The sequence below is a fragment of the Pongo pygmaeus genome, chromosome 7, assembly GCF_028885625.2.
Source record: "Pongo pygmaeus isolate AG05252 chromosome 7, NHGRI_mPonPyg2-v2.0_pri, whole genome shotgun sequence".
Lineage (NCBI taxonomy): Eukaryota > Metazoa > Chordata > Mammalia > Primates > Hominidae > Pongo > Pongo pygmaeus.
The window spans coordinates 137257264-137284379 of NC_072380.2; the positions used below are offsets into that span (position 1 = coordinate 137257264).

At 40.4% G+C, this 27116-nt stretch overlaps 2 protein-coding genes and 1 long non-coding RNA gene across 3 annotated transcripts in view; 1 reads left to right on the forward strand and 2 right to left on the reverse strand.

Moving 5' to 3' along the window:
• Nucleotides 1-973: 973 nt before the first annotated feature.
• LOC134740043 (uncharacterized) lies at nt 974-11634 on the reverse strand. The gene is made up of 3 exons (XR_010127283.1): nt 10754-11634; nt 9599-9848; nt 974-4375 (listed from the first exon to the last, which is right to left on the reverse strand). It is a non-coding gene; the product is annotated as an uncharacterized LOC134740043 (long non-coding RNA).
• RNF139 (ring finger protein 139) lies at nt 11531-24383 on the forward strand. Its single transcript, XM_054499022.2, has 2 exons — nt 11531-11959; nt 22312-24383. The coding sequence occupies exons 1-2, from the start codon at nt 11779-11781 to the stop codon at nt 24123-24125; spliced, it is 1995 nt and encodes a 664-aa protein (XP_054354997.2). The 5' UTR covers nt 11531-11778; the 3' UTR covers nt 24126-24383.
• Nucleotides 24384-24975: 592 nt separating this feature from the next.
• Nucleotides 24976-27116, reverse strand: part of TATDN1 (TatD DNase domain containing 1) — a 50605-nt gene continuing 48464 nt past the window's right edge. Inside the window, 1 exon segment of the mRNA XM_054499024.2 lies at nt 24976-25180. Coding sequence (XP_054354999.2) covers nt 25078-25180 — 103 coding nt within the window. The 3' untranslated portion in view covers nt 24976-25077.

Sequence of the window (27116 nt, forward strand, 5' to 3'; positions counted from 1 at the left end):
AGAGCATTTAGTCGCGGGTTAATTTTTCCCACTATTGAAGCAAGACCTTTCTTAGTACTCTAACTGGTGCCTTGTGAATTAGGATCTTTTCCACTCTTGCTGACGGGATCAGGAATCATTCACCATCCTGTGTGAGCTTTGAGTATTGTTTTCTCTAATCCTTTCTGATGGTTCTTTGCCAAGCCTTTGGTTATTTCCTCTCATGCATGTACTGATCATTATTTAGCTTAATACTTTAGGAGAATGGTCAGCAGATTTCTGGAGTTCTCTGTGTGTCACTCTGTCCTCTCTAGTATTCTACCCTGTGACTCTAGTTGCCTTGGGCTCTCAGGACTCCCACTTATATCTCCTCACCTCACGGAGTCTTCTGGGTTCCCTCTCCCCATGCCAAAGCCTTTCTTCAGGCAGCAAGTTGGAGCAATTTTATTGCTCACCTTGTTTGCATTCCATCTCTCATGGATTACTATCCTTCACTGCCTGTGTCCAATGCCTTCAGGGCCATTGTTTCATACATTTTGCCCATTTAAAAAAAGTATTTGGAAGTTTATAATTACTTTCTACTTAAATTTAGTAGCTGTCACAATCATTGAAGAAATTCACTCTTGCAATAATATGCATATGTACTTCATTTGACACAGAATTTCAACATGTAAAGCATATAAGAATTTCTTGCCACAATCATGTTTAGAATGCTTACCTATAAGGTGAATATTAAAATATTAGTAAATACAATGACTTTTTTTCAGATTAGACATGATAAATAACCTGCAAGGTTACTTGACCATTGGTCACACAGAATTTCAGAGAGATCAGAACCAGTGTCAAAATAGGTATTTGTCTTTTTGGCTTTTTAAAGGTCAAGGTTGAATCAAGGGTAAACGAAAATATTGCATGAATATGAAGCTAAAATTGAATTTTATATAACACAACAACAGCATTGGGTAAATAGAGATAGGTGGATAGACAGACTGTCTCAGTTTCTTTTTAATTTTTATTTTTTTAATCGAAGCTTTACACATACATAATTTAAAAACTCAAAGGTAACAAAACCTAATATGAAAAAAGCCCACAACACCATGATGAAGCAGCTGTTCTGCAGGTGTTTTGCCCTCATCCTGTGTGTCTACTTTCAATTCCAAATGGGCTTATATGACCAAAGAGATGCAGGATCTAACCAACATGTACCAACAGGAACCATGAGCATGTGTATGGAACTGGGTCCTGAGGGTGCTGGACAAGAATTAAGTTTGTGTTTATATAGGACAGCAGTACCCATTTATAGTATTGGCTTAGGGTTATGTTAACTCTTCCACACTGCGTCATAATCCAAAGAGATCTAGACCATCTGAACATCCCACATAATGTCACAATGACCTACCACATTGATGACATCATGCTAACTGGGTAAGGTGAATAATAAGCAGCTAGCATACTGTACACTGGAGGATGGAAAATAATCCTTAAGACCCAGCAAGCTGTTAACTCAGTGAAATCTTTAGGGCCCAGTAGGCTGCTTGAATGCCAAGATATCCCCTTCACAGTAAAGGACAAATTATTGCATCTCACCCACTCATTTCACCAAAATTATTCTGCCACCAGGGAAGCACACCAAGCTGTGTAGGCTTCTGTGGGAATTCAGAAGTTGGCAGTACTGTTCTGACTCGTAAACTGGGTGAGATAGAAATCTGCCAGTTTTCAGTGGGATCCATAGCATGTAAAAGTTCTCTAGCAGGTATGGTGTATTTAGCCCTGTTGCACGGACCAATTCAGGATATTCTATGGGACAAGAGTAAATGTGATAAGAAGCCATGAAAGTTGACGGCAAGCTCCAATGGGAGAATCAAGGTCGACTCCTGGCATTCTGTGGCAAGGCTGGGCCATCTGCAGTGCAAAACCCCAAAAACAACTCTATCCATGCTAATGTGCCTTGGTAAGAACAAGTGACATCAAGTTCTTGGTAAGAACATGGTGACATCAAGTGACCATGTAGCCAGAGAGGCCCATCATGAGCTGGGCACAGGCAGGTGGTCAGGCTTCCATGTCATATCTGATTCTTTACCAATGTCCCTTCCTCAGCTTACAATTATGGCCACTTGGGAGGCTCTCATGTCTAGCTTATGGAGGACAAAAAAGCCTGAGCTGAATTCACTGAGTTTTCTTGGAATATAGGTTCAAAACAAAAATGAACTGCTACTGCCCTACAGCCCCACACAGGACTGGCCTTAAAAGACAGCAGTGAGGAGAACCTTCCCAAAAGGCATAATGTGGGGCAGTATTCCTGGTCATCGACTTTGTGTGGAAAGAGTCTTGAAGTAAGAACATACTTTCATGGCAAATAAGTTGGCTAGTTGATCAGGGGTCTGGAATAAGACTGGCATATCAGGGACAAGAAGTCTGGAGAAGCAGAGGAGAAATAGATATGGCACATAAGGAGGGGTTTTTGTATTGTATAACACAATCTTTATCTGCCAGAGACAATCCAACATGTAAGCAGCATTAAATAACCAAGTAGACAGATTTAGCCAGTAAACTTCAGCAGTTGCAGCCATCAGCTCCACCGCCCCCTCCCTCCGCCCCCAGGAATGGCATAGGGGGCTTATGACAAAGTAGTCATCTTGCAAGAATGCAAGTGAGCAAGAGGCCAATAGATAGCCTCCACTTATAAAATAGCCAATCCCCAGGCTGGGTGCAATGGCTCCTGTCTGTAATCCCAGCACTTTGGGAGGCTGAGGTGGGCGGATCACCTGAGGTCTGGAGTTTGAGACCAGCCTGACGAACATGGAGAAACCCCGTCTCTACTAAAAATACAAAATTAGCTGGCCGTGGTGGCGCATGCCTGTAATCCCAGCTACTCACGAGGCTGAGGCAGGAGAATCCCTTGAACCCAGGAGGCAGAGGTTGCAGTGAGCCGAGATGGTGCCACTGCACTCCAGCCTGGGCAACCAGTGAAACTCTGTCTCAAACAAAACAAAACAACAACAACAAAATAGCCACTACCCAATGTTAAACACCAAGTTCCTGATACAGCACCAACCCTCAAGGATACCAAACAGCTACTTGGGCAGCAAGTTGATTTATGTTGGATTCCTTCCATCCTAGAATGGGCAGTGATTCTACTTGACTAGAAACTGCCCATCTGCATGTATGAGTTTGACTTCTTTGCCTGTAAGTTGTTGGCCAGCTCTACTATTCACAGGTTTACAGGTATTTGATCCATCAACATGTATCCTGTGTAATATTGCTTTTGATTTAGGGACCCACTTTACAGCAAAGGAGGTGTATCAGCAGGTACATAACCATGAGATCCACTGGTCCTATCACATACTATACAACCGAGAAAATGCTAGCCTGATGGAATGATGGAAAACCCTTTTGAAGGTGAAACTGAAGCAAAAGCTTGAGGATAATAGCCTGTGAAGATGGAATGACCTTGTCCACCAGGGTACAGTACATACTCTAAATCAACACTCATTTTATGGTGCTGTGTCTCATATATACATAACATGCGTGTTTGGGAATTAAAGGATATAAATAGAATTCCCACTGTGTGGTAGGCTGAATAATGGCCCCCAAATATGTTCAGATCCTAATACCTGGATTCTATGAATATTTTACCTTCATGATAAAAGAGACTTTGTGGATATGACTAAGTTAATGACCTCAAGATACAGAGATTATCCTGGACTATCCAATAGGCCCAATATAATCATAAAGATTCTTACAAGAGAGAGGCAGATTTGCTTAGTAGATGCAATGACTTAGGCAGGAGGATGGGGTGATATGAGTAAGGGGCCATGAGCCAAGAAATGTAGGTAGCCTCTAGAAATTGAAAAAGACAAGGAAACAGACTTTTTCTTGAAGACTTCAGGAAAAACAGTCCTGTTGATACCTTGATTTTACGCTTCCAGAACTGTAAGAAAATAAATTTGTGTTGTTTGAAGCCACTAAGTTTGTAGTGTCATAGCAGTGATAAGAAATTAATATAACCACATACTCTCACTCCCAGTGACCCATGTGGGGAGTTTGAACTTCTCATCCCCACAACTTTGTGAGTCTAGAAGTCCTGATTCCCAAGAGAGGAACCTTTTCATGAAGAGACACAATAATAGATCCTTTAAACTTTAACTTGCTGAGGTTTCCCAGTTCAGGGTCCTTGTGCCAGGAGACCAGCAGGCAAGGAAGAGTCACCGTGTTAGTTGGGGTAATTGAATCCAATCATCAGGAGGAAGTAGCATTATCGCTACACGATGATGGCAGGAAGGAATATACCTGTATTTTACACTCAAGGTATAGTGGTCTCTTGAGACGTCCCAATATCAAGTAAAATGGACAACTTCCAAAACAGCAGGGTAAACATCTCCAAATACTGGCTCCTCTATAAAAGCAATGAGAACACAGACAAAAATGGTCAGTCAACTTTTTCAGAACTCTAGAAAGTAACTAAAAGCTTGAAATAATCTGAGGTGCCTTTATTCGAGAAAAACAGCTAAATCTTGGTAAACAGGGAAGCATTTTAACTTGCCTTATTCCCAGCCCCCACCTCTAATACAATGATAAATAGTAATGGTGACAGTGAGCAACCTTCTTACTCGTAAGTTTAGGGAGAATGCTTCCAGCATGTTTCACCATTAAGTGATATGCTGTCCTTTGTTAAGCAGTATCCAGAGTCCTATTATATTGTTGGCTTATCATGTTTCCCACTGCACTTTAGTGTCACTTTTCTAATGAATCAAGTGACTCTATATGTGTGGAGTTTTTCTAGACTTTCTGTTCTGTTCTGTTCCATGGGTCAGTTTTTCTATTCATGCACCAATACTATTTTGTCTTCATTACTATAGCTTAGAATAGGTCCTGATGTCTCACAGTATAAATCCTTCAACTTTGTTTTTTAAGACTGCCTTAGCTATTCTTGACCTTTTCCAGTTTCTTAGGAATTTTAAAATTGGCTTTTTGATTTTTGGAAACAAGAACCTGCTGAGATTTTTTTTAATTGAGATTACATAGAATCTATAGGTCAACATCTTTACAATACTGAATCTTCCATCTTGAAGCTTTTATTGTATCCAGTTGGGTGTAACTGTGAAATGAGAAGCAATTATCAGAAACCCGGATTACAGGATCCCACCTAAGGTGAAAGGTCCTATGCTTCCCATCAGTGGGATACTATAGCCATCTTCTCTGGGCTCTCTGCTTTGACAGATGTTTTCAACTTAAGTATTACCTGTACTCTTCCTCTCAGCAGTATCTCAGTCCTCAGATTATGCTTGACCATCACCCAAGATTAACATATTTTATCATTCATTCATATTCTAATGTAAATTAAGTCCTACTTAATTATTTCATATAATAATTCGAACTAATATCTTCACAGCACTCCTGAGTCATAAATGGAGTCACTGCAAAGTGCTGTGCGTAGTAACAGGGGTTCCAATGAGTGTATCTCCTACAATTTGTTTACTACATGCTATACTAGGTGTTTAAGATATATTGTTTTAATTCTTGTAAAAAGCATGAGAACGTACTTGCAGAGGATCAGATCTTAGGCTCTGGAATCAGAAAAATATGAATCAGAAACCTGGCTCTGCCACTACTATTGACTGATTAGTTCTGTGTCCTTGGACAAGTTTGGTGAGGGCTAAATTGGATAGTGCATGTTATGTATTTCATATCTTATCTGGCAATATTCTTTTTCCAAAATGATACTAAAGATTAGACAGCTTAAATACTTTGTCTCAAGACGCAGAACTAGAAAGAGGCAGAAGAGGGCTAGCATACTGCCAAGCACATAGAAAGTACTCAGTAAATGTCTGCTGAATGAACAAACCACAGTCAGTCAGTATATACTCAACATTTACTTCAAATGCCACTATATTCTCTGTTGTTTCCTTTAACTTACGCAACAAACTTACAAAAACTTTTTTTATTTCCACAGGTTTTTGGGGAACAGGTAGTACTTGGTTACACAAGTAAGTTCTTTAGTGGTGATTTGTGAGATTTTGGTCTACCCATCACCCAAGCAGTATACACTGAACCCAATTTGTGGTCTTTTATCCCTTACCCTCTTCCTACCCTTTACCCGAGTCTCCACATTCTATCGTGTCATTCTTATGCCTTTGCATCTTCACAGCTTAGCTCCCACTTATGAGTGAGAACATACGATGTTTGGTTTTCCATTCCTGAGATACTTCACCTAGAATAATACTCTCCTATCTCATTCAGGTTGCTGTGAATGCCATTAAATCATTCCTTTTTATGGCTGAGTAGTATTCCGTCATATATTTATACCACAGTTTCTTTATCCATTCATTGATTGATAGGCATTTGGGTTGGTTCCACATTTTTGCAATTACGAAGTGTGCTGCTATAAACATGCATGTGCAAGTATCTTTTTCATATAATGACTTCTTTCCCTCTGGGTAGATACCCAGTAGTGGGACTGCTGGATCAAATGGTAATTCTAGTTTTAGTTCTTTAAGGAATCTCCACACTGTTTTCCATAGTGGTTGTACTAGTTTACATTCCCACTTCTACATACACAGTAGTGTAGAAGTAGCAACAACAAACTCTTCCTATTTATTTGGCATCTACAAAACCAGATAATTCAAATAGAATTTTGATGGACACATCTGAATTTAATGAGAAGAGAAAAACCATAAAGTAATTTAGGATAAGAGATCAATTACAGTAATTCCCAGGGTCTAAGAAAAAGTTATGGTATATATTTTCACTGTCAATCCTACCTGCTTTGGTTGGAATGTGTCCCCCAAATTACACATATTGGAAACTTAATCCCTAATATGGCAGTACTGAAAGGTGGGGCCTTTAAGAAGTGATTGGGTCATGAGGGCTGGTGATCCATTCATGGACTAATGGGTTAATAGATTAATGGGTTACTATGAGAGTGGGATTGGTGGCTTTTTTTTTTTTTGAGACAGAGTCTTGCTGTGTTGCCCAGGCTGGAGTGCAGTGGTGTGATCTCGGCTCACTGCAACCTCTGCCTCCCTGGTTCAAGCGATTCTCCTGCCTCAGCCTCCCACCACGCCAGGCTAATTTTTTGTATTTTTAGTAGAGATGGAGTTTCACCACGTTGGCCAGGCTTGTCTCAAACTCCTGACCTTAGGTGATCCACCCACCTCGGCCTCCCAAAGTGCTGGGATTACAGGCGTGAGCCACCGTGCCTGGCCTGGGACTGGTGGCTTCATAAAAAGAGGAAGAAAGGCCTGAGTGGGCATGCTCAGCCCCCTTGATTCCCTGCAGTCCCCACCAGCAACAAGACTCTCCCCAGATGTGGTCCCTCCACCTTGAAGTTCTCAGCCTCCTCCCTAACTGCAAGAAATGAATTCCTTTTCTTTATAAATTACCCAGTTTCAGGTATTCTATTATAAACCACAGAATACAGACTAGGACACTACCCTTCCTACCAGTATCCCTATCTTCCACTTGAAGAAAATACATATTAGTAGAAGTGGGGAGTGAAGGGGTTAAATCCAAGTGCATGTTGCCTACTGCTTCCTCCCACTACAGAAGCTAGGGTGCAGATACATGATCCAATAAGCTTGACCAATTGGATGGTGATGTAGTTTGGATCTCCCCTGCAAATCTGATGTTGAGATGTAATTCCCAGTTAGAGGTAGGGCCTGGTGGTGTTTGGGTCATGGGGACTGATCCCTGATGGCTTGGTGCTGTCCTCACCATAGTGAGTTCTCATGAGATCTGATTGTTTAAAAGTGTGTGACACCTCCCACTACCTCCTTGCTCCTGTTTTTGCCATGTGAAGTGCCTGATCCTACTTCACCTTCTGCCATGAGCAGAAGCTTCCTGAGGCCTCCCCAGAAGCAGATGCAGGTACTAGGCTTCCTGTATAGCCTGTAGAACCGTGAGCCAATTAAACTTCTTTTCTTATAAATTACTCAGCCTTAGGTACTTATAGCAATGCAAGAATGGCCTAATATAGGTGGTCTTTCCTGGGACTTGAAATCTTGAGGAATAATGAAAACAACCCCTTAATAAATTCCCTTTTTGCTTAAGATAACCCAGAAGAATCAGTTTCTGTTGTAGGAAACAAAGACTTCATTAATGCAAATGTCAAGAGAAAATTCAAACTAGTTTTTACACATCCTACCTCTAAAAGTTTTGAAAGCTACTAAAAGCCTTTCTGAGCTGTTAAATCTGAAAGATTTATAACAGATTGTTATTTTTGAACACAGGTATTCTATGTATACAGTTTGTGTGTGTATTCACACACACACACACTCATGAACCACACTATTTGTGCAGACTCAATATAAATGTACACCTGAGTTGTGCAACATTCAAATCAATGCAGAAATCAAGCCAAGATTAGATTAGATTCAGTGAATTGTAGCTATTTCTTGGAAACATTACTTTTTTTTGAGACAGGGTCTCACTCTGTCACCCAGGCTAGAGTACAGTGGCGCGATCTTGGCTCACTGCAACCTCTGCTACCCAGGCTCAAGGCAAGCTCAAGTGATCCTCCCACCTCAGCCTCCTGAGCAGCTGGGACCACAGGCGTATGCCACCACACCCAGCTATTTTCTTTTCTCCCAAGACAGAGTCTCACTGTCACCCAGGCTGCAGTGTGGTGGTGCCATCTTGGCTCACTGCAACCTCTGCCTCTCGGGTTTAAGCAATTCTTCTGCCTCAGCCTCCCAAGTAGCTGGGATTACAGGTGACCACCACTACACCTGGCTAATTTTTGTATATTTAATAGACATGGGGTTTTACCATGTCGGCCAGGCTGATCTCGAACTCCTGACCTTATGATCCGCCCGCCTCGGTCTCTCAAAGTGCTGGAATTACAGGTGTGAGCCACCGCGCCCAGCCCACATCCAGCTATTTTTACAATTTTTTGTAAAGATATAGTTTTGCCTTGTTGGCCAGGCTCGTCTTGAACTTCTGGCTCAAGCGATCCACCCTCCTTGGCCTCCCAAAGTGCTGGGATTTCAGGCATGAGCCACCACACCCAGCTGGAAACATCTTTTATCTTAAAAATTCCTAAGCATCCTATAAATTACCTTACTATAAATTTAATTTTAACGTAGTATTTTAACACAGTTGCCAGGACCTCATTCAAACCTTCATTTTATAGGTGGAGAAAGAGAGCTCACACAGGGGTGTCCAAGGGAGAGAATACAGTCATGGGTTCTTAGTTTCCGCTTCTGGTTGGGTCAGTAAATACTTCCTCATCCCTCTTTTCCGCTTATCACTAGAAACAGAAACTAAAAACCATGGCTTCAGGCTGTTAACAGCCTAAAACAAAACAGAACAACAACAGTAACAAAATAAGGCGGGTTGGACAAGTTTGGCAGAGAGCCTGCTTGGAGAAGTTATGTGAAAAAAAAAAGACTGCCACCACTCCTGAAAGTTCTCGGCCCAAGATGGAATTTAGTCTCAGAAACTCTTACACTAATAAAATTTGTACATCAAATTAAGATCAGGGACAGTTAAAACATTAATAAAGACTGAAGCATTTGTTCATTTAAAAAATTTTATTTAATATTTACATTTACTTTTAAAATGAAAATTAGAGGAAAGCCCATGAACTCATTTTCCATGAACATAATATAATAGTACTCACCTATTTCCTCTACCCAACTTGTGTTTTAGATGAGTCCTTTTGGATCTTTTTCCCCATAATGGCCTTTCTCCTTTTGCTTTACAGTGCAATCAGGGCAGAATAACAGATATGTTGAGTAGCTAATTTATATCTCTGAAGATCTCCATCGAACTCTTAGGTTCTAAGTCTGCACCTTGCCAAGTTTGCTTTCCATTGGGAATTGTCATAACCACAAGGTTATTCCCCAGACATGCAGTTTGAGGAAATTAACCTGGCAGTAGTAAACAGACTGGATTAGAAAAGGTGGCAATCGTAATGAGGATATTGCAATAACCGGGGAAAGCTACAGAAGGATCTTGAGTTAGGATGATGACAGTTACAACAGAAAGGAGACCAGTACAAGAGACGGTTAAAACAGAATGGATACAATTTAGTTGAAGAACTGGCTGTGGGTGAAAAGAAGAAATCAAAGATGCCTGAAGTTGTGAGTTGCAGGTAGCCCTGGGTTTATAATCCTAGTTCTGACTCGTACTATCTTTGGATATACTAGCTGCTGACTACTAACTGAACAAGGTAGTAACCTTGTCATCTTGTAACTTACCTAAGTCTCAGTTTCCTCCTCTATAAAACAAACTACCAAAACAAAGCCGATGAAAAGATTGAAGTAAAATATAAAACCCTTAGCACAGTGCCTAGTATCCATTAAGCAGTAGATAAATGATGGCGGTCATGATTAGGGAGTAGGGTAGAGGATAAGAATAGAAGGTTAAAAACATGAGTAGCAGTAAGGACTTTTGGGTGGGGATTCGATCTTTCTACTACACATCACACATACAAGGGGTTGGAGGGGAGTTTGATAATGTGACTAATAATCCTCCTCCCCTTGGGGGGGATCTTGATAAAGGATAGCCACCCACATGGAGGCCTAATATAAACTGGATTGCAGAATGCACTTGAGCTGGGAGCCCAAGTGGGCCAGGCTTCTTGATTCCTATTTTATCCCCCTTAACCTAGGATAGCTAGGTCTATAGTGCAGACTCAGACCTAACTTACACTTTCATTTGCAGCTGAAGTTTCGGAACAAAGATAAAGATAGCCAGATTATATTAATTACATGGATAGGCAAGAAAGCATGAGCCCTGAGGAGGAAGGAAGGGACTGTCCAGGTGTACTTACCTCTAAGATGAGAAATATCAAAGACAGGAAACCCTAGGTTCTTGCCCTTCAGTCGCTATCTCCTTGCCATTGGTAAAATGCGGCCGATGAATGTCCTCACTTCTGTCCATCTGGGCAGGAGGTGGGAAGGGTAATGTGCAAATGGATGGCAGGAACCTTTTTCTCGGCAGCGCCCACCACACCCAGCCCAGTGCCACGCACCGCAAGCGCTCCATAAACGCACACAGCGTCGCCTCCACCAGGATCTCGGGCGGCCTTCGCGGGATTTCTCCTGGCGTCGGCTTTCAGACTCCCGCGGGTGGGATAAGTCGAGAGGGTGGCATCCTTTGGCTTTTCTTCTCCCAGGCAGCTCTGAACCATGTTTATGAAACGTTTAATGGGCTCTAATAAAACGGCTAATAATTTTGCCCCGCGGAAGCACCGACTGGCTCGCTAAGCCGAGTCTGCGAGGGTGAAGCTGCAACCCCAAGGCCGGAAAGCACGGCTACCGAAAAGCGCATGCGCCACGGGGTGGCACGAAGCTAGAGTAAGCCGAGGAGGTGGGCGGAAACCATGGCAACCATGGGTGATGACGACGTGGGGAGCGTCCCTAGCGCGGGATTATGACGCGGGATTATGACGCAGCCGGTGGGCGCGGACTCTGCGGTTCGCTTGACTGACGGCGCAGCCTCCGGGCCTCGCCACAGCAGCAACGGCAGAGGCCAGCGGGCGAGGTCAAGATGGTGGCTTCGCGGGCGGGGGAGGCGGTGGAGGGAGGAGGAGTCAGACCTTAGCCAGCCGGAAACACCGAAACCCAGAGACCTCTTGGGGAGCCGCCGCCGCCGTCCTCTCGGCCGTCGCTGCCTCCGCCGCCTGCTCCACCTCGAGGGACGCGAGCGGGCGGCGGGGCGGGCCGTGAGAGAGACAGAAGAGGAAGGAGGGCAGGGGCGGAGTTGCCCGCCTTAGCCCCCGCCCCCGGCCGCGGCCCCGGGCCCTGCCCCGCGCGGCCCTGCCCGGCCCGCCGAGCCCCGGTGTGGCAGCGGCTCATGGCGGCCGTGGGGCCCCCGCAGCAGCAGGTGCGGATGGCCCATCAGCAGGTCTGGGCGGCGCTCGAAGTGGCGCTCCGGGTGCCCTGCCTTTACATCATCGACGCCATCTTCAACTCCTACCCCGATTCCAGCCAAAGCCGGTTCTGCATCGTGCTCCAGATCTTCCTCCGGCTCCTTGGTAAGGGAACAGGGTACCGTCCGTCCCGGGACGGCTATGCGGGCCGAGACGTTCCCCGAGGAGCGGGCAGGCGCGCAGAGGCCATGGGTCGAGTATGTGTCTTTGGGAACTACAGTTTCATCCCTCAAAGGGTCGTCTTTACGGGTTGGGAGGGGGAAGGAGATGATACTTGTCTGAGTTGACAGCGGAGCAGTCCCCCTAGCGAGGATTCAGTGTTGTACCTGAGTGAGATGGGGAGAAAGTAAAGATGTGTGAGCATGCAGCTCTTTGCCGGTTTGTCTTGGGAAATGAGTACTGGCTTACGGCGTCCTATGCGACAGCCTTAGAAAAACAACTCTGCTATCCCAGTCTCGTCGTGTGTGACCTTGGACTTCTGCCAAGGCGTGAGCCTCAGTTTCCCTTTATTACAAAATGCAGAGTACTTGTATGTTGTCACTTCTGCTGCACCCAAGGGTCCACAGGATCGTGAAGTGTCTGCAGTAAATGACATCCAAGCGAGGGAGACAGGGTTTCGAATGTCAGACCTTGAAACCATTACCAAAAATTCTCATGAAAGCGGCGATGCTTAAATCGAGTCCTAAAATTTTCCATGAATAAACGAGAAGGTATTGAAGATGACTGTAAAAAGTGATGAGACATTTGCCAGAGACTTCTGAAAGTCATTGTCTTTGTTTCGTATGGATGGAGTGTTAAAAGTATCTTGTATTTCATTTCTTCCTTTCCATCTTCACTTACATCATCAGAGGGAGATGCATTTATGCGTAAAATAATTTTTTAAGTAATTGCAACTTGGCAAATTTTGTTGATGAGGTAATTCTGGTGATCGGTCTTAAGTAGGCTAGTGCTTTTGAAGTGTTGCTGAGGGCAGACTGATGGTGAGGTCTTTACCAAGCCTTTCTGAATTACAAGCCATCTGTTGCTTTATTCCTTCAAAAGAGGAGTGGCAATAGAGGCCGAATTTTGTTCTTAGCAATAAATAGCCATATTTTACATTTCTCTGGTACTTTCCTTTTGCAAAGCATTTTCACTGGTATTATCTAACCTAACCTTCAAACATCCCCCAGAGGTGGGTGGTGGTATTCTCATTTTACAAACCAGGAAACAGGGTCATAGAGGTTAAGTGTTTTGCTCTTGGTAGGCTGCCGGTAAGTGGTTGCCAGAGCCTGGGCTTAAAAATCTTTTGACATTAAATACGGTTTACTTTCCTCCCTAACAGCTGCAATCCAGATACAGAATGCAATAGTAATGATCATATGCTAGATCTTAAAACTAAAGATGTAAACGTGATGTTCAGCCCCAGCTGCTTCAGGAACCCACCTGCTACCTAATTCCAACCTTTCCTACTTGATACTGCTAACGTATACCACCACCATAATTTGTGTTAAAAATTGGGCTCTGTTTGAGAGGATTCTGCATATTCATCCCAGAAACAGTGTAGTGACTGCTTTGAATATTCTTACAGCATGATAACTGCAGATTCTGTGAGAATCCCTTTGGGACCTGGTGCTTTAATGCAGTACTCTGTTGAGCTTCAGGTTAGGCAGCTTCAAGGAAAAGCAGTATTTTCTTTAATTAAATAATTTGTAGTTTAGGAACATTGAACAAAGTAATCTGATATTTTCCTTGTACTAGCCATGCTTCTTTTGTAATAAATCTTGGAAGTTTGTGTTTGACAAAGAACAACATGACTTAAGGCAACTGCTCAGTGTTTTGGTTTCTTATTTTTACCTTTTAAAAGATGGACACCCTATCTGTTTCATAGGGTGTTAAAGACAATACTATTTTAATGCTTCATTTAATACCATATTTTGTTAGATATTTTGGTCTTTTGAAATCATCGCCAAAATATTGGTGTTGTTTATTTGAAAATTTTGATCCCCAGAATCTCTGGATCAGACTTTGAGAAATACGAAATACTCTTCAAATCTATCATCTGACTCTTATTGTGTCATGTAATTATGCTAATTTTTCACATTTGTAAGGATGATACGAATGAAAAAAACTGATTTCGGTGCTAAAAAATTATATGTTACTAAAAGACACAGGTTTGTGTGTAAATATGCCAATGGATAGTTGAAATTAATCGTTCTGCCTTGTTAGTTTTTTTGTAGTTGTAGACTTCTCAGTACTACTGTGTATAAGTCTTACCACTTGTCAACCTCACCTTTTTCTTTAAAATTAATGTGTAAAAATGGAAATGTCTAAGTAAAAAGCATTACCAGTTTTATGTGTAGTGGTAGAAGTATTTACTCCCCTCTACCTACAAAATGGTGCTACAACTGTACCTTCATTTGATATCAAACTAATTTGAGATTTCAACCGGTTAGAAAATAAAGCAACTCATTTTGGAGATCCAAATAAAATTCTATGACAATATATAGAATATTGAAAAACATAAAGCTGTGTTTTAAGGGATGTTAAATAGCAAATGAAACTCAACCCAGAGCAGCATAATGCTGAGTTAGCAAATTTAAATCCAAGGCAGAAAATGCAAGCCTAGGAGTTTGTTTTAATAGTATTACTCATATGGTGATAATTCATTGAGGTGGGAAAAGGCTTTAAACATAACAGAAGACCCAGAAGTTCCAAGGAAAAATCTGATAAATTTCAGTATATAAAAATGAAAAGCTTTTTTATGGCAAAGCTTAAAAAAAAATCCTTACATGACAAACTAAGAGAAAATACTTGTATCATAAGTGATTCACATTTCAGTAAGAGTTTTACCCTGCCAGGGAAGCTGAGGCAGGAGAATTGCTTGAACCAGGGAGTTGCAGGTTGCAGTGAGCCGAGATCGCGCCACTACACTCCAGCCTGGCGATAGAGCGAGACTGTCTAAAAACAAAACAAAACAAAACACAACAAGAAAAAACTTACACTCCCTTAGGAAAATGCCTAAGACAAGCAATTCACAATAAACAAAATGCAGATGTTCAGTAAGCAAGAGAAAAAGTATTTAGCCCTTCCTGCAGGAGCTTGATTTTATGGAAAAAAAGAAAAGTGCTTAGCCTTATTTATAATTAAATACTGTCAAGACCGCTTACAGTAGCTCACGCCTGTAATCCCAGCACTTTGGGAGGCTGAGGCAGGCAGATCGCTTGAGTTCAGGAGTTTGACACCCGCCTGGCCAAATGGCTCAACCCGTGTCTACCAAAAAATTAGCCAGGTGCAGTGACTCCTGCCCATAGTCCCAGCTACTGTGGAGGCTGAGGCACAAGAATCACTCGAACCGGGGAGGTGGAGGTTGCAGTGAGCCAAGATCGCGACTGCACTCCAGCCTGGGCGATAGAGCGAGACTGTCTCAAAAAAAAAAAAAAGTCAAAATTTATCAGATTGGTGAAGAGTTCAAAGTTTTATTAGTTTTGCAAAGGTATTTACCTTTTTGAAATAGGTAAATTTATACAATTTTGGAAGACTTTTTTTTTTTTGAGACGGAGTTTGCTCTTGTTGCCCAGGCCAGAGTGCAATGGCGTGATCTCGGCTCATCACAACCTCCACCTCCTGGGTTCGGGCGGTTCTCCGGCCTCAGCCTCCCGAGTAGCTAGGATGATTACAGGCAAGCGCCACCACCCCCGGCAAATTTTTTTCTATTTTTGGTAGAGACAGGTTTTCTCCATGTTGGTCAGGCTGGTCTCCAACTCCCGACCTCAGGTGATCTGCCCACCTTATCCTCCCAAAGTGCTGGGATTACAGGCGTGAGCCACCGTGCCTGGCCCGGAAGACTCTTAATTTCAGTGTAAAACCGTTTGGCAGTATCAACTGTCATTTACAACTGACTTGTGTTTTGTTTTGTTTTTGAGACAGCCTCGCTCTATCACCAAGGCTGGAGTGCAGTGGCGTGATCTCAGCACACTGCAACCTCCACCTCCCAGGTTCAAGCGATTCTCCTGCCTCACCCTCCCAAGTAGCTGGGATGCCTGGCTCGTACAACTTTTGACTCACAATTTCAATTCTAGGGAATTGGCCTAGAGAGATAGTTGTGCTTAAGGACTATGGGCAAGCATTACTGGAAATAACAAAGCAACAAACTTAATCTAAATATGTATTGATACAAATCTGTTCATTGTATTAGGTCTAGCCATGCAATAAAGTTGTTGAAAGGAATGAGATAGCTACTTTTGGTGCCGAAAAAGACTTCAGAAAACCTATGAAGTGAAAAAACAAAGCTGAAGTAATTATAACTGGCAGAGGAATAGACAGAGATTTCTCAACAGTGGCAGTATTGACATTTTGGACAGGATAATTCATTGTTTGTGGATGGGAGCTCTCCTGTGCACTGTAAGATTTTTAGCAGCATCCCTATCCCCTGCCCATTAGATGCCAGTAGCACCTTGCACCCCCACAACCCAGTGTGACAGCCAAAACTGCCCCTGGATATTGCCAAATCCTGGTTGAGAACCACTGGGATAGACAAATAGATTAGTACTTAGCTTTATTTATAATTACATAGCCCAGAAACAGACACCAATGTATATATAGAAATAATGTGTTTCAGAGATAGAATTGAAGTACATTGAGGTAAACATGGACTGTTGAATTAATGATCATTTTGTTATACCTTTGGAAATAAATTATACTAGATGTCTACCTTATGTCAATATATAAACAGTCACTTCTAGCCTGGGCAGTGTAGTGAGACCCTGTCTCTGCAAAAATAAATATTTAAAATAATAGCCATACTTGGTGGTGGGCGCCTGTAGTCCTATCTACTCAGGAGGCTGGGGTGAGAAGATCGCATGGGCCTAGGAGTTCAAGGCTGCAGTGAGCTATGATTGCATAACTGCATTCCAGCCTGGGTGACAGAGCAAGAGCCTGTCTCTTAAAAAAAAATAGTCACTTCTAAGTGTATTTTTACCTAGATGTATATGTAAATATGAAATGCAGAACTTTAAATTTTTAGAAAAAAATATGGAATATTTTATTTTTCCAATCTTAGATTAAGGAAGAAATTCCTTAAAAATATATGAAAGCAAATACATAATGAAGATTGATAAACTGAATGATATTGAGGTTAAAAACCTATGTTAATCAAAAGATCACGCCACTGCACTCCAGCCTGGGCAACAGAGCGAGACTCCATCACAAAAAAAAAGAAAGGAAGTCAAATCTTGAGTAAGGGGGAACTACTGTACTTATATTCACCTATTTATTATAAAGGCAATTACAAAAGACACAGATGAATTAACCCGATGGAAGGAGATGCACAAGGTGAGGCAAAGGAGGAGAGAAGGGGAGAAGGGGCGTGGAGCTTCAGTGTTCAGCTATCTGAGAGCTCACAGAACTCAGTCCTTTTGGGTTTTTATGGAAGTTCATTAAATAGGCAAGATTGATTAGATCACTAGTTATTGGTTTATGGACTCAAGCTTCAGCTTCTTTCTTCTCCCCAGAAGTGGGGGCTGGGGGTAGGAATCAAAGTTATAACCCTTAATCACTGGGTTGATTCCCCTGGCTACCTAGCCCCCATGCTGAAGCTATCTAGGGGCCCCCAGGCACCAGTCATCTGATTATTGTACAAAACAGTCATCACTCCAGAGATTCCAAGGATTTTAGAAGCTATGTCAGAAAATGGGACAAAGACCAAATATTAATTTTTTTTTTATGATATCACAGATGGGAAAGACAAAATAGAAAAACTTGCTTTAACTCTTCATTTAACACCTCTGTAGGGTTTGGCTTTTTAAAATCCATGTTCATATATTTTTGATAAAAGCATACTTGTTATAATTTTAGTTTAAAAGCAAAAGTTTAATTTTGTGTTATTAATACTTAGAATACGAGTTTTTTTTCCAACCTAAAATGAGAATCCAATAGAAGTTTTTTCTTTATAATTTATCAAGTATACCAACAGATTAACAACATTTCAAGACACTTTGTTGTAAACTTCATTGCGGAAGGCTCCCTTGGGAGTAAGGTAGTAGTAACATTTATTTCTGTGCTTTTCCATATTTATTCTGTCAGGTATTGAAATGTTTTTCCGCAAGTTGCTTTTTATTTTAAAGGTATTTCGGGTACTTGGAGAATTGTAAATATTACGTTTTGTACCCTGATTTTTAGTCATAAGTTTCCAAAAGAGGGTAAGGGTATGAATAGACTTTACACATAAAAGAGTGAATGAAACACTTTGTTATGTAACATGTAGAGTAAGTTTTTATTTTTTCTTTTGTTTTTATTTGCCTGTTTTTGGTAATCCAAATTGAAAAGGCCTGAACTCTTTCATGAGTTGAGTTCATATATAGTTTCAAAGTTCCTGAATTGATTTGGATACCTGCCTCTTTTTGGCTACCTTGAAAACTCTAGTGAACTCTCTTAATCACTGGAGAATTGGACTGAGATCTCTGAGTTGTGATTTCAGTAAATTCTGTTCTCAAAATTTTTTATAAAGCAGCATTTATATACAGCCTTGATTACTTGTGCAAGTCACTTCCAAATCCTAATGAGAAACTGTCTCTGGACTTTTATATTTTCTTAGACCTACAGTTTAAATACCAAGAAAGGGTTTCATGTCTAATGTAAAAATGCAGTGAAACTTTGATATTATTCTGCAAAGGCCATGAGAAAGATGATTACTTTGGAGACTTATTACTTGGGATACTGGCTTTTAAAATGAGAGCAGATTCTTCCCAAATTCCATAGGTAGGAACGTGAATATAAAAGGAAAATCTATGAACCCCATATACCTACAAACTTTGGGTAGGAATTAAAACAAACGTATACTGTTCTTGAAATGTTAACTCACTATTACATCTTGGGGAATGTGATTTTAATCAGGATTTTGTCAGATTGTAACTTGCTGGGACACATCCAAATTTTGAGGTTGTAGTCTTACTACATTATTTGTCTATCTCTGATGCCTTCCCTTTTTTTTCTTTGATACATTTGCATAAAGCAAAATGGCACTTTTTCACTAGAAATGTTTCTAAAACCCAAATAATTTCTTCATTTGTATGTAGTAAAAACAAGCTTCAGGAAAAAAGTTATTAGAATTTTAAAAATTAGTTATAAAATTATGGCAAAGCTCATGAATAGTTACTGAAGATTAATTTACTACTTTGTGAATAGCAAGTTGACAAAAATAATTTACAGTTCCTGCTTGACTTTCTCCCCTCTAAGTGGCATAAAGTAGAACTAGAGTTATTTTGTTTTGGTTTTGACCCAACTTAGAAGATTTGTTTTAAAGTTTCTGAAGTTTTGTCTCAGGAAAATAAGGTTGTTTTCCATGTAGAGAATGTTAGATTACATATGGCATCTGGTAGGCTGAATTAATTCCATTTTCTTGTTACCTTCCATGGAAGAAGTTTCTAATAAAAAAATCTTTTCTGGGCCGAGCACAGTGGCTCACATCTATAATCGCAGCACTTTGGGAGGCCAAAGTGGGCGGATCACCTGAGGTCAGGAGTTTGAGACCAGCCTGACCAACGTGGAGAAACCCTGTCTCTACTGAAAATGCAAAATTAGCCAGGCGTGGTGGTACATGCCTGTAATCCCAGCTACTCGGGAGGCTGAGGCAGAAGAATCGCTTGAACCTGGGAGGCAGAAGTTGCAGTGAACCAAGATCACGCCATTGCACTCCAGTCTGGGCAACAAGAGTGAAACTCCATTTAAAATATGTGTATATATATATATATATATATATTTCCTGTTAAAAGAGCCTGTTCTGAGCTCACAGCTCTTTGGGACATTATTAGTGGCCCATTTTCTTGGGGAATCAGGTGGTTTGTATTTAGAGGTTTATATGTCTTCTACTTTATTGTGTCCTTTTGTTTTCCTTTTCACAAATGACGTGACATTTTGGCACAGAATACATTTTAAATCCCTGGACAGAGTCATCACTTAAATGAACTAGTCCTTGCTTGTATGTGCAATGGATTGTGAAATGCATCCACTGTAATAATATGCAATGTCTTGATTACCTGCTGAAATAAGGTGGATAGATGGATATTTATTTTATTTAATATTTATTTATTTTGAGACAGGGTCTCACTGTGTCACCCAGGCTGGCATGCAGTGGCACGATCTCAGCTAACTGCAACCTCTGCCTCCCGGGTTCAAGTGATTCTCCCACCTCAACCCCCTGAGTAGCTGGGAGTACAGGCACGCGCCACCACGCCTGGCATATTTTTATATTTTTGGTAGAGACAGGGTTTCACCATGTTGACATGGTCTCGAACTCCTGGCCTCAAGTGATCCACCCACCTCAGCCTCCCAAAATGCTGGGATTACCGTTGTGAGCCACCGCACCCAGCCAAGATGGGTTTTTAATTTGGAGTTTGTCACTTTTTCTGTACTCCAGGGTATGGTTTCTCATTGAAACATAGATTTTATTTTTCAAGCAGGCTATATTTTGTGGTTGCCTTTAAAAACATCCAGATGTGACAGACATTTCCTAATGAATATTAATTGTACTTATTTTGAACAAAATATTGTAGGATCCATAGATAGACAGGGTAGGATCCTTGCTTTCTGTTATAGATACATGTGTAATAGGGTAGATTATACTTAGATAACTGCAGACTACAATATCAGGTGATATATGAGTGTTAAATATTTCACTAAGTTCTGCAGGTATGCTGAAAGAACAGGTTCTATCAAAGAAAGGAGGTTTCTAGGATAGGTAGGATTTGAACAGTCAGGGATTGGGAAGTTGGTGGGGACATCATTCCAAGCAAAAAGAATGTAAACACTGCTGTAGCTATAGTGGAGAAAGGAATGTGTTTGGGGAACCCAAGTCTGGAGCACTGATGTGTGTGTGTGTTAGGAGGAATATTACTGTAAAGCAAATTGGATCCTTGAATGCCAGGAGCAAGAATGTAGATTTTAGTTGATAGTAATTTCAGAGCCGCTGAAGTATTTTGAGCAGGGAATGAAGAAAGGCAATTTGGTGATGGCTTGTAGATGGATTTGGACAAGATGAGGGTTTTTTTTTTTTTTTTTGAGACAGACTGATTGATTGGTGTCACAGAAAAGGGAGATAGAGGTGTTAGAAGAATTTGGCAACTAATTGGCAAAGTTTGAGCATATGGCGCTGGGTTGGGAGTATCTCTAAGAGAACAATAACGGTACCTTCAACTGAAATAGCAAATCACAAGGAAAAGCTGATTCTAGTTTAAGGCAAGTTGAGTTTCAGAACTTTGGAGATTTGCAGTTGTAGGAGTGAAAGTAGGTGAGTATTCAGATGTCATTCCCATTGTTGAAACCTTGGATAATAATGTGTTTATTGTAATCCTACTTAAAATATGCATTTCTGTCAGAGTACAAAGAAAGATGGTGTCTGTGGAGTGGGGGAAGGAGAATTACCATTTTCTAAAAACATGTCTTGGTTTTCTGAGTGTTACTTTTGTAATGTGAAGAACAATAAAAAGAGTTGACTATTTTAAGAAACAGATTCAGCATTATTCAGGAAAAAGGGAACTTGGGAGATGTTTCTAAGTCTGAAGGAAACTAGGAGGAAAAAAAAATGGAATTTTGGACCCTTTGGAGAATGCTCAGAGTTAAGGAGTAGGAAATAAGAGCTGGCATGAGTTCACAGTTTGAAGAAAAGGAGGAATTAAGTGGAAGTATAAAACTTGAACTTGATTTCCTAAAGAATCCTTTAAAAAAAAATCTAAAACTTGGCTGGGTGCGGTGGCTCACGCCTGTAATCCCAGCACTTTGGGAGGCAAGGCGGGCGGATCACTTGACGTCAGGAGTCAGAGACCAGTCTGGCCAACATGGTGAAACCCCGTCTACTAAAAATACAAAAATTAGCTGGGCGTAGTGGCAGGTGCCTGTAATCCCAGTTACTTGGGATGCTGAGGCAGGAGAATTGCTTGAACCCGAGAGGCAGAGGTTGCAGTGAGCTGAGATGGCGCCAGTGCACTCCAGCCTGGGCAACAGAGTGAGACTCTGTCTCAGTCAGTCAATAATAAATGGATCTAAAACTTAATAGGAATAAATGTTTTCCATTTGGGTTATTTTTAACCCAATTTTTAAAATTAATTTTAATGATTATGAAATGATAAGGGACATATTGTTTTGAGTTTTAAAACTTGTTAAAATGTATATACCAATACAAATTCATCTTGAAGATAATTTAGTAATTTGGTGCCTTGGGCAGGTACAGTGTTACTTGAAATACTTTGGAAATTAGAAAGTAAGGAATGAAATTTTAGAGAATAGTTTAGTATGTTTGGTCTGTTCTCCTGAACTCTGACATTACAAAACCTTTATCACCTTTTAAGCCTAAATTGTCTTGAGGCTTAATATTCATAACTGAAAATATTCATATTTCCTAATTAAAGGAAGAATATCATAACTCTTAGTGGGGAAACATTCTTACAAATACTTCATTCAAATGACTTTGTCTTTCTTTCTTTTAGGTGTATTTGTATCCAGTATTGTTCTGATCTTGTCACAACGATCACTTTTCAAGTTTTACATGTACAGCTCAGCCTTTCTGTTAGCTGCAACTTCAGTGTTGGTGAATTATTATGCTTCTTTGCACATTGACTTCTATGGTGCCTACAACACGTCAGCTTTTGGAATTGAGCTGCTTCCTCGAAAAGGTCCCTCGCTGTGGATGGCACTTATCGTTCTACAGCTAACATTTGGAATTGGATACGTTACACTACTCCAGATTCATTCCATCTATTCACAATTAATTATTTTGGATCTCTTGGTTCCTGTAATAGGCTTAATCACAGAGCTACCATTACACATCAGAGAGACTTTAGTGTTTACTTCTTCCTTGATTCTCACATTAAATACAGTGCTTGTCCTGGCAGTGAAACTGAAGTGGTTTTATTATTCCACACGATATGTTTATCTTTTGGTGAGGCACATGTATCGAATTTATGGATTACAGTTATTGATGGAGGACACATGGAAGAGGATTCGTTTCCCAGACATACTCCGAGTCTTTTGGCTAACAAGAGTTACAGCTCAGGCTACAGTGTTAATGTACATCTTAAGGATGGCAAATGAAACTGATTCCTTCTTTATTTCTTGGGATGATTTTTGGGACCTCATTTGCAATCTTATAATTAGTGGATGTGATTCTACACTAACTGTACTGGGCATGAGTGCTGTAATTTCCTCAGTAGCCCATTATTTGGGGCTTGGAATATTGGCCTTTATTGGATCAACTGAGGAAGATGACAGGCGTCTTGGCTTTGTTGCACCTGTTTTATTTTTTATTTTGGCTCTTCAGACTGGGTTAAGTGGGCTAAGACCAGAAGAGAGACTTATTCGCTTAAGTAGAAACATGTGCCTTTTATTAACTGCAGTCCTGCATTTTATCCATGGAATGACAGACCCTGTATTAATGTCTCTCAGTGCCTCTCATGTGTCATCTTTTCGTAGACATTTTCCTGTGCTGTTTGTCTCTGCTTGCCTGTTTATTCTTCCTGTCTTACTCAGTTATGTTCTTTGGCATCACTATGCACTAAATACATGGTTGTTTGCAGTTACAGCATTTTGTGTGGAACTGTGCTTAAAAGTAATTGTTTCTCTCACTGTTTATACGTTATTCATGATTGATGGCTACTATAATGTCCTCTGGGAAAAGCTTGACGATTATGTCTACTACGTTCGTTCAACAGGCAGTATTATTGAATTTATATTTGGAGTTGTAATGTTTGGAAATGGGGCTTACACTATGATGTTTGAGTCAGGAAGTAAAATTCGGGCTTTTATGATGTGCCTACATGCATACTTTAACATCTACTTACAAGCCAAAAATGGCTGGAAGACATTTATGAATCGTAGGACTGCTGTGAAGAAAATTAATTCACTTCCTGAAATAAAAGGGAGCCGCTTACAAGAAATAAATGATGTATGTGCAATCTGCTATCATGAGTTTACAACATCTGCTCGTATTACACCATGTAATCATTATTTCCATGCACTTTGCCTTCGGAAGTGGCTGTACATTCAAGATACTTGTCCAATGTGCCATCAGAAAGTATACATCGAAGATGATATCAAGGATAATTCAAATGTATCCAACAACAATGGATTTACTCCACCCAATGAAACTCCAGAGGAAGCTGTAAGAGAAGCTGCTGCTGAATCTGACAGGGAATTGAACGAAGATGACAGTACAGATTGTGATGATGATGTTCAAAGAGAAAGAAATGGAGTGATTCAGCACACAGGCGCAGCAGCTGAAGAATTCAATGATGATACTGACTGATGAAAATAGCATTTATTAATCATTGAGGTATTTGTTTAAAATTCAGTTCATCCAAAATGGAGTAATATCCTTCACCTTCAGTGTGTAACCAAGCACAAAAACAGTATCAGTGTTGAATCTGTGAATGGTTTTCCGTTTACTGTGATGTGCTACTGTAAATATACCTCTTTAATTACTTCTGGTCTCTTTGGTGACCTGTTTAAATTTGTGTACATTATTGTACATAGAATAAAACGTTTTCACATTTTTATGACAAAATTTGAACAAATAGCTTTTTAATAGATGTAATGATCATATGGTGCGTCAACTGTGCCAAATAGTCTTCAATGAAATTATATAATGTATCTAACTTTGGACCTCAGTTTTCTTTAGAAATGGGTGGGAGAATGAAAATGCAAATCAGGAAACCACATTAAAGTCAAGGAAATAAAATAGTTTGACCAGAGGATAAAGGACATGAGAAAGTATTTTAAAACTAAAGAAAAAATTAGCTGCCAGAAGCAACTGAGGAACTTTTTTGAAACTTGAGTAGCAGTGTAATTGAGCTGAATTTGAAAGTCCTGATTCAGAGACTGAGGGTTGAGAAATAAACTGTATCAACTAAACTTTGATATAAACCAGAATGTGCTAAATGTTTTTTATGTAAAATTGGTATATTTGTTAGCCATTCTGTGTCTGCAGTATTGTCATAAAATTGTCCTTTCATTCTTTTGAAGATATTACCAAAAAAAAATAGTTTTTTTTAAAATTGTTTTAAACTAAGGTACTCAATGATACAAAAACATCCTGATCTGATTTTACAAGAAAAAGAAGGGGAATGGTGGGGAATGGTGTGTACCGATATATAGTATTTCTTTAGACAACTTGCAGATAATTTCTTTATTTTGAAGCTATCAGTAAGTTTTACTATGAAATTTTACATACATGATGGAAAGTGGAAGACATATACCAATTATATTCCAGGAAAAAATACTTTAATAGTATTGTTATATAGCGTATTGGCTAATTCCAGTGGATCCTCATCTCTGACTGCTGACATTATCTCCAATATTTGACTAAAACAAAATAAAAACAAAAATGGTTAAATCTCCAAGTATACATTTAGTTCTAAAGCTATATAATATTTTTCCACACAAAGGAAAATATTAGAGCACCTTTAATATAATAAAGCTTAACAGTTATTAAGTCTTTCAGCAATATCAGTAGAAAAACTTACTGCCAGTAACTAGAAACAGATTTATGGACTGTCTTGCATATAATTAGAGCTGAGAACCAGGTTCAAGTAAATTATTAAAGCAGCCATCTGTATTATGTTCACCAGTTATAGCATTAACCGAGTGGAAATGAAGAGTCCTTTTCAATTGTGAGTCATAGCATGTTCATTAGTGGGTCATGATGAGCATTTTAAACATTGACAAGTACATTGTACTTAGGGTAAGTACTGTTCCATTTTTTGTTAGGTTTTATTATGTATGTGTGTCCTAAGTCACAATGTAATTAATTTGTACTGGGGGACAGCGGCCACAGTTGGAAATCTGCTAGAGAACTAGTCCTTGAGAGACAGCAAATGAAGGTAATAGGTTGCTGCAAAAGTAATATTTACTTGGAAAATGTGTGGTTTTTGAGGGGGAGGGCTTTCTGTACCTCCACCCTTGCGAGAGAAATAAGCCCAGGTATCCATCCTTCAGTTTCTTTCTTTCTTTCTCTCTCTCTTCCTTCCCTTCCCTCCCTTCCTTCCTTTCTTTTTCTTTCCTTCCTTTTTTTTTCTTTTCTCTTTTCTTTCTTCTTTGAGATGGAGTCTTACTCTGTCACTGAGGCTGGAGTGCAGTGGCACGATCTCGGCTCACTGCAACCTCTGCCGCCCGGGTTCAAGTGATTCGCCTGCCATCACACTCAGCGAATTTTTGTATTTTTAGTAGAGATGGGGTTTCACTATGTTGGCCGGGCTGGTCTTGAATTCCTGACCTCATGATCCACCCGCCTGGGCCTCCCCAAATGCTGGGATTACAGGTGTGAGCCACCGCGCCTGGCCGCATCTTTCAGTTTCTGTGCTTACGATAAATGATGAGCCATAGTGTCTCCATACTTATACATAAGTAGAAGATTTTTAATACATGAATTAGAAAGTTCCAAAGTCCAAACTGAACATTTAAATATTCTTTGCCTAAGCTTTTTGTTCCCTTGGTGAGTATCTTAAATGTTAACACCTAAAGGAATTAAGGATGGAGATCTAAGACTAATGGGAATTTAAAAAATTGTTTTGTAATGTGACACAAAAGCCTTGCTTGATGTTTATACTAAGCAAACACTACACTACAATTTTATCTGAGTCAAGATACGCTAAAAGCAAATCTGTTAACATTTAAATTAAGATAGTGAAAATCCATTTTTCTTAGGAAACTACCGAATGTCCCTCTGTATGCACTTCTCAGAATTGGAACTCTGGATTCATGCTGCTGCTGACACAGTTTTGAAGGTCACAGCAGCTTTGCTAAGATTATATTGCATAGCAAATTCATTTTATTGAAATCGCTTATAAGAAATCTACTGGGCTGGGCCTGATGGCTCATGCCTGTAATCACAGCACTTTGGGAGGCTGAGGCAGGCAGATTGAGCTCAAGAGTTCAAGACCAGCATGGGCAATATGGTGAAACCCTATTTCTAGTAAAACAAAAAAAATTAGGGTGGTGGACGCCTGTAGTCCCAGCTACTCGGGAGGCTGAGGCAGGAGAATTGCTTCAACCTGGGAGGTGGAGGTTGCAGTGAGCTGAGATTGTGCCTCTGCACTCCAGCCTGGGCAACAGAGCGAGACTCCCTCTCCAAAAAAAAAAAAAAAAAAAAAAAAAAAAATCTATTGGACCTTAGGACATCCTGTTTTACTGTTTGATAATGCAGTTTATGGAAATCTTTGAATAACCCTTCTGTAGCCAAGCCATACTGTTTCCATACATCTTCAGTGGTCAAAGCTACAGTTATTCCAAAATGAATATA

Coding starts and splice junctions, on each gene's coding strand:
- RNF139 (XM_054499022.2), top strand. CDS start 11,779: ATGGCGGCCGTGGGGCCCCCGCAGCAGCAGGTGCGGATGGCCCATCAG. Junction 11,960..22,311: donor GATCTTCCTCCGGCTCCTTG/GTAAGGGAACAG, acceptor TCTTTCTTTTAG/GTGTATTTGTATCCAGTATT.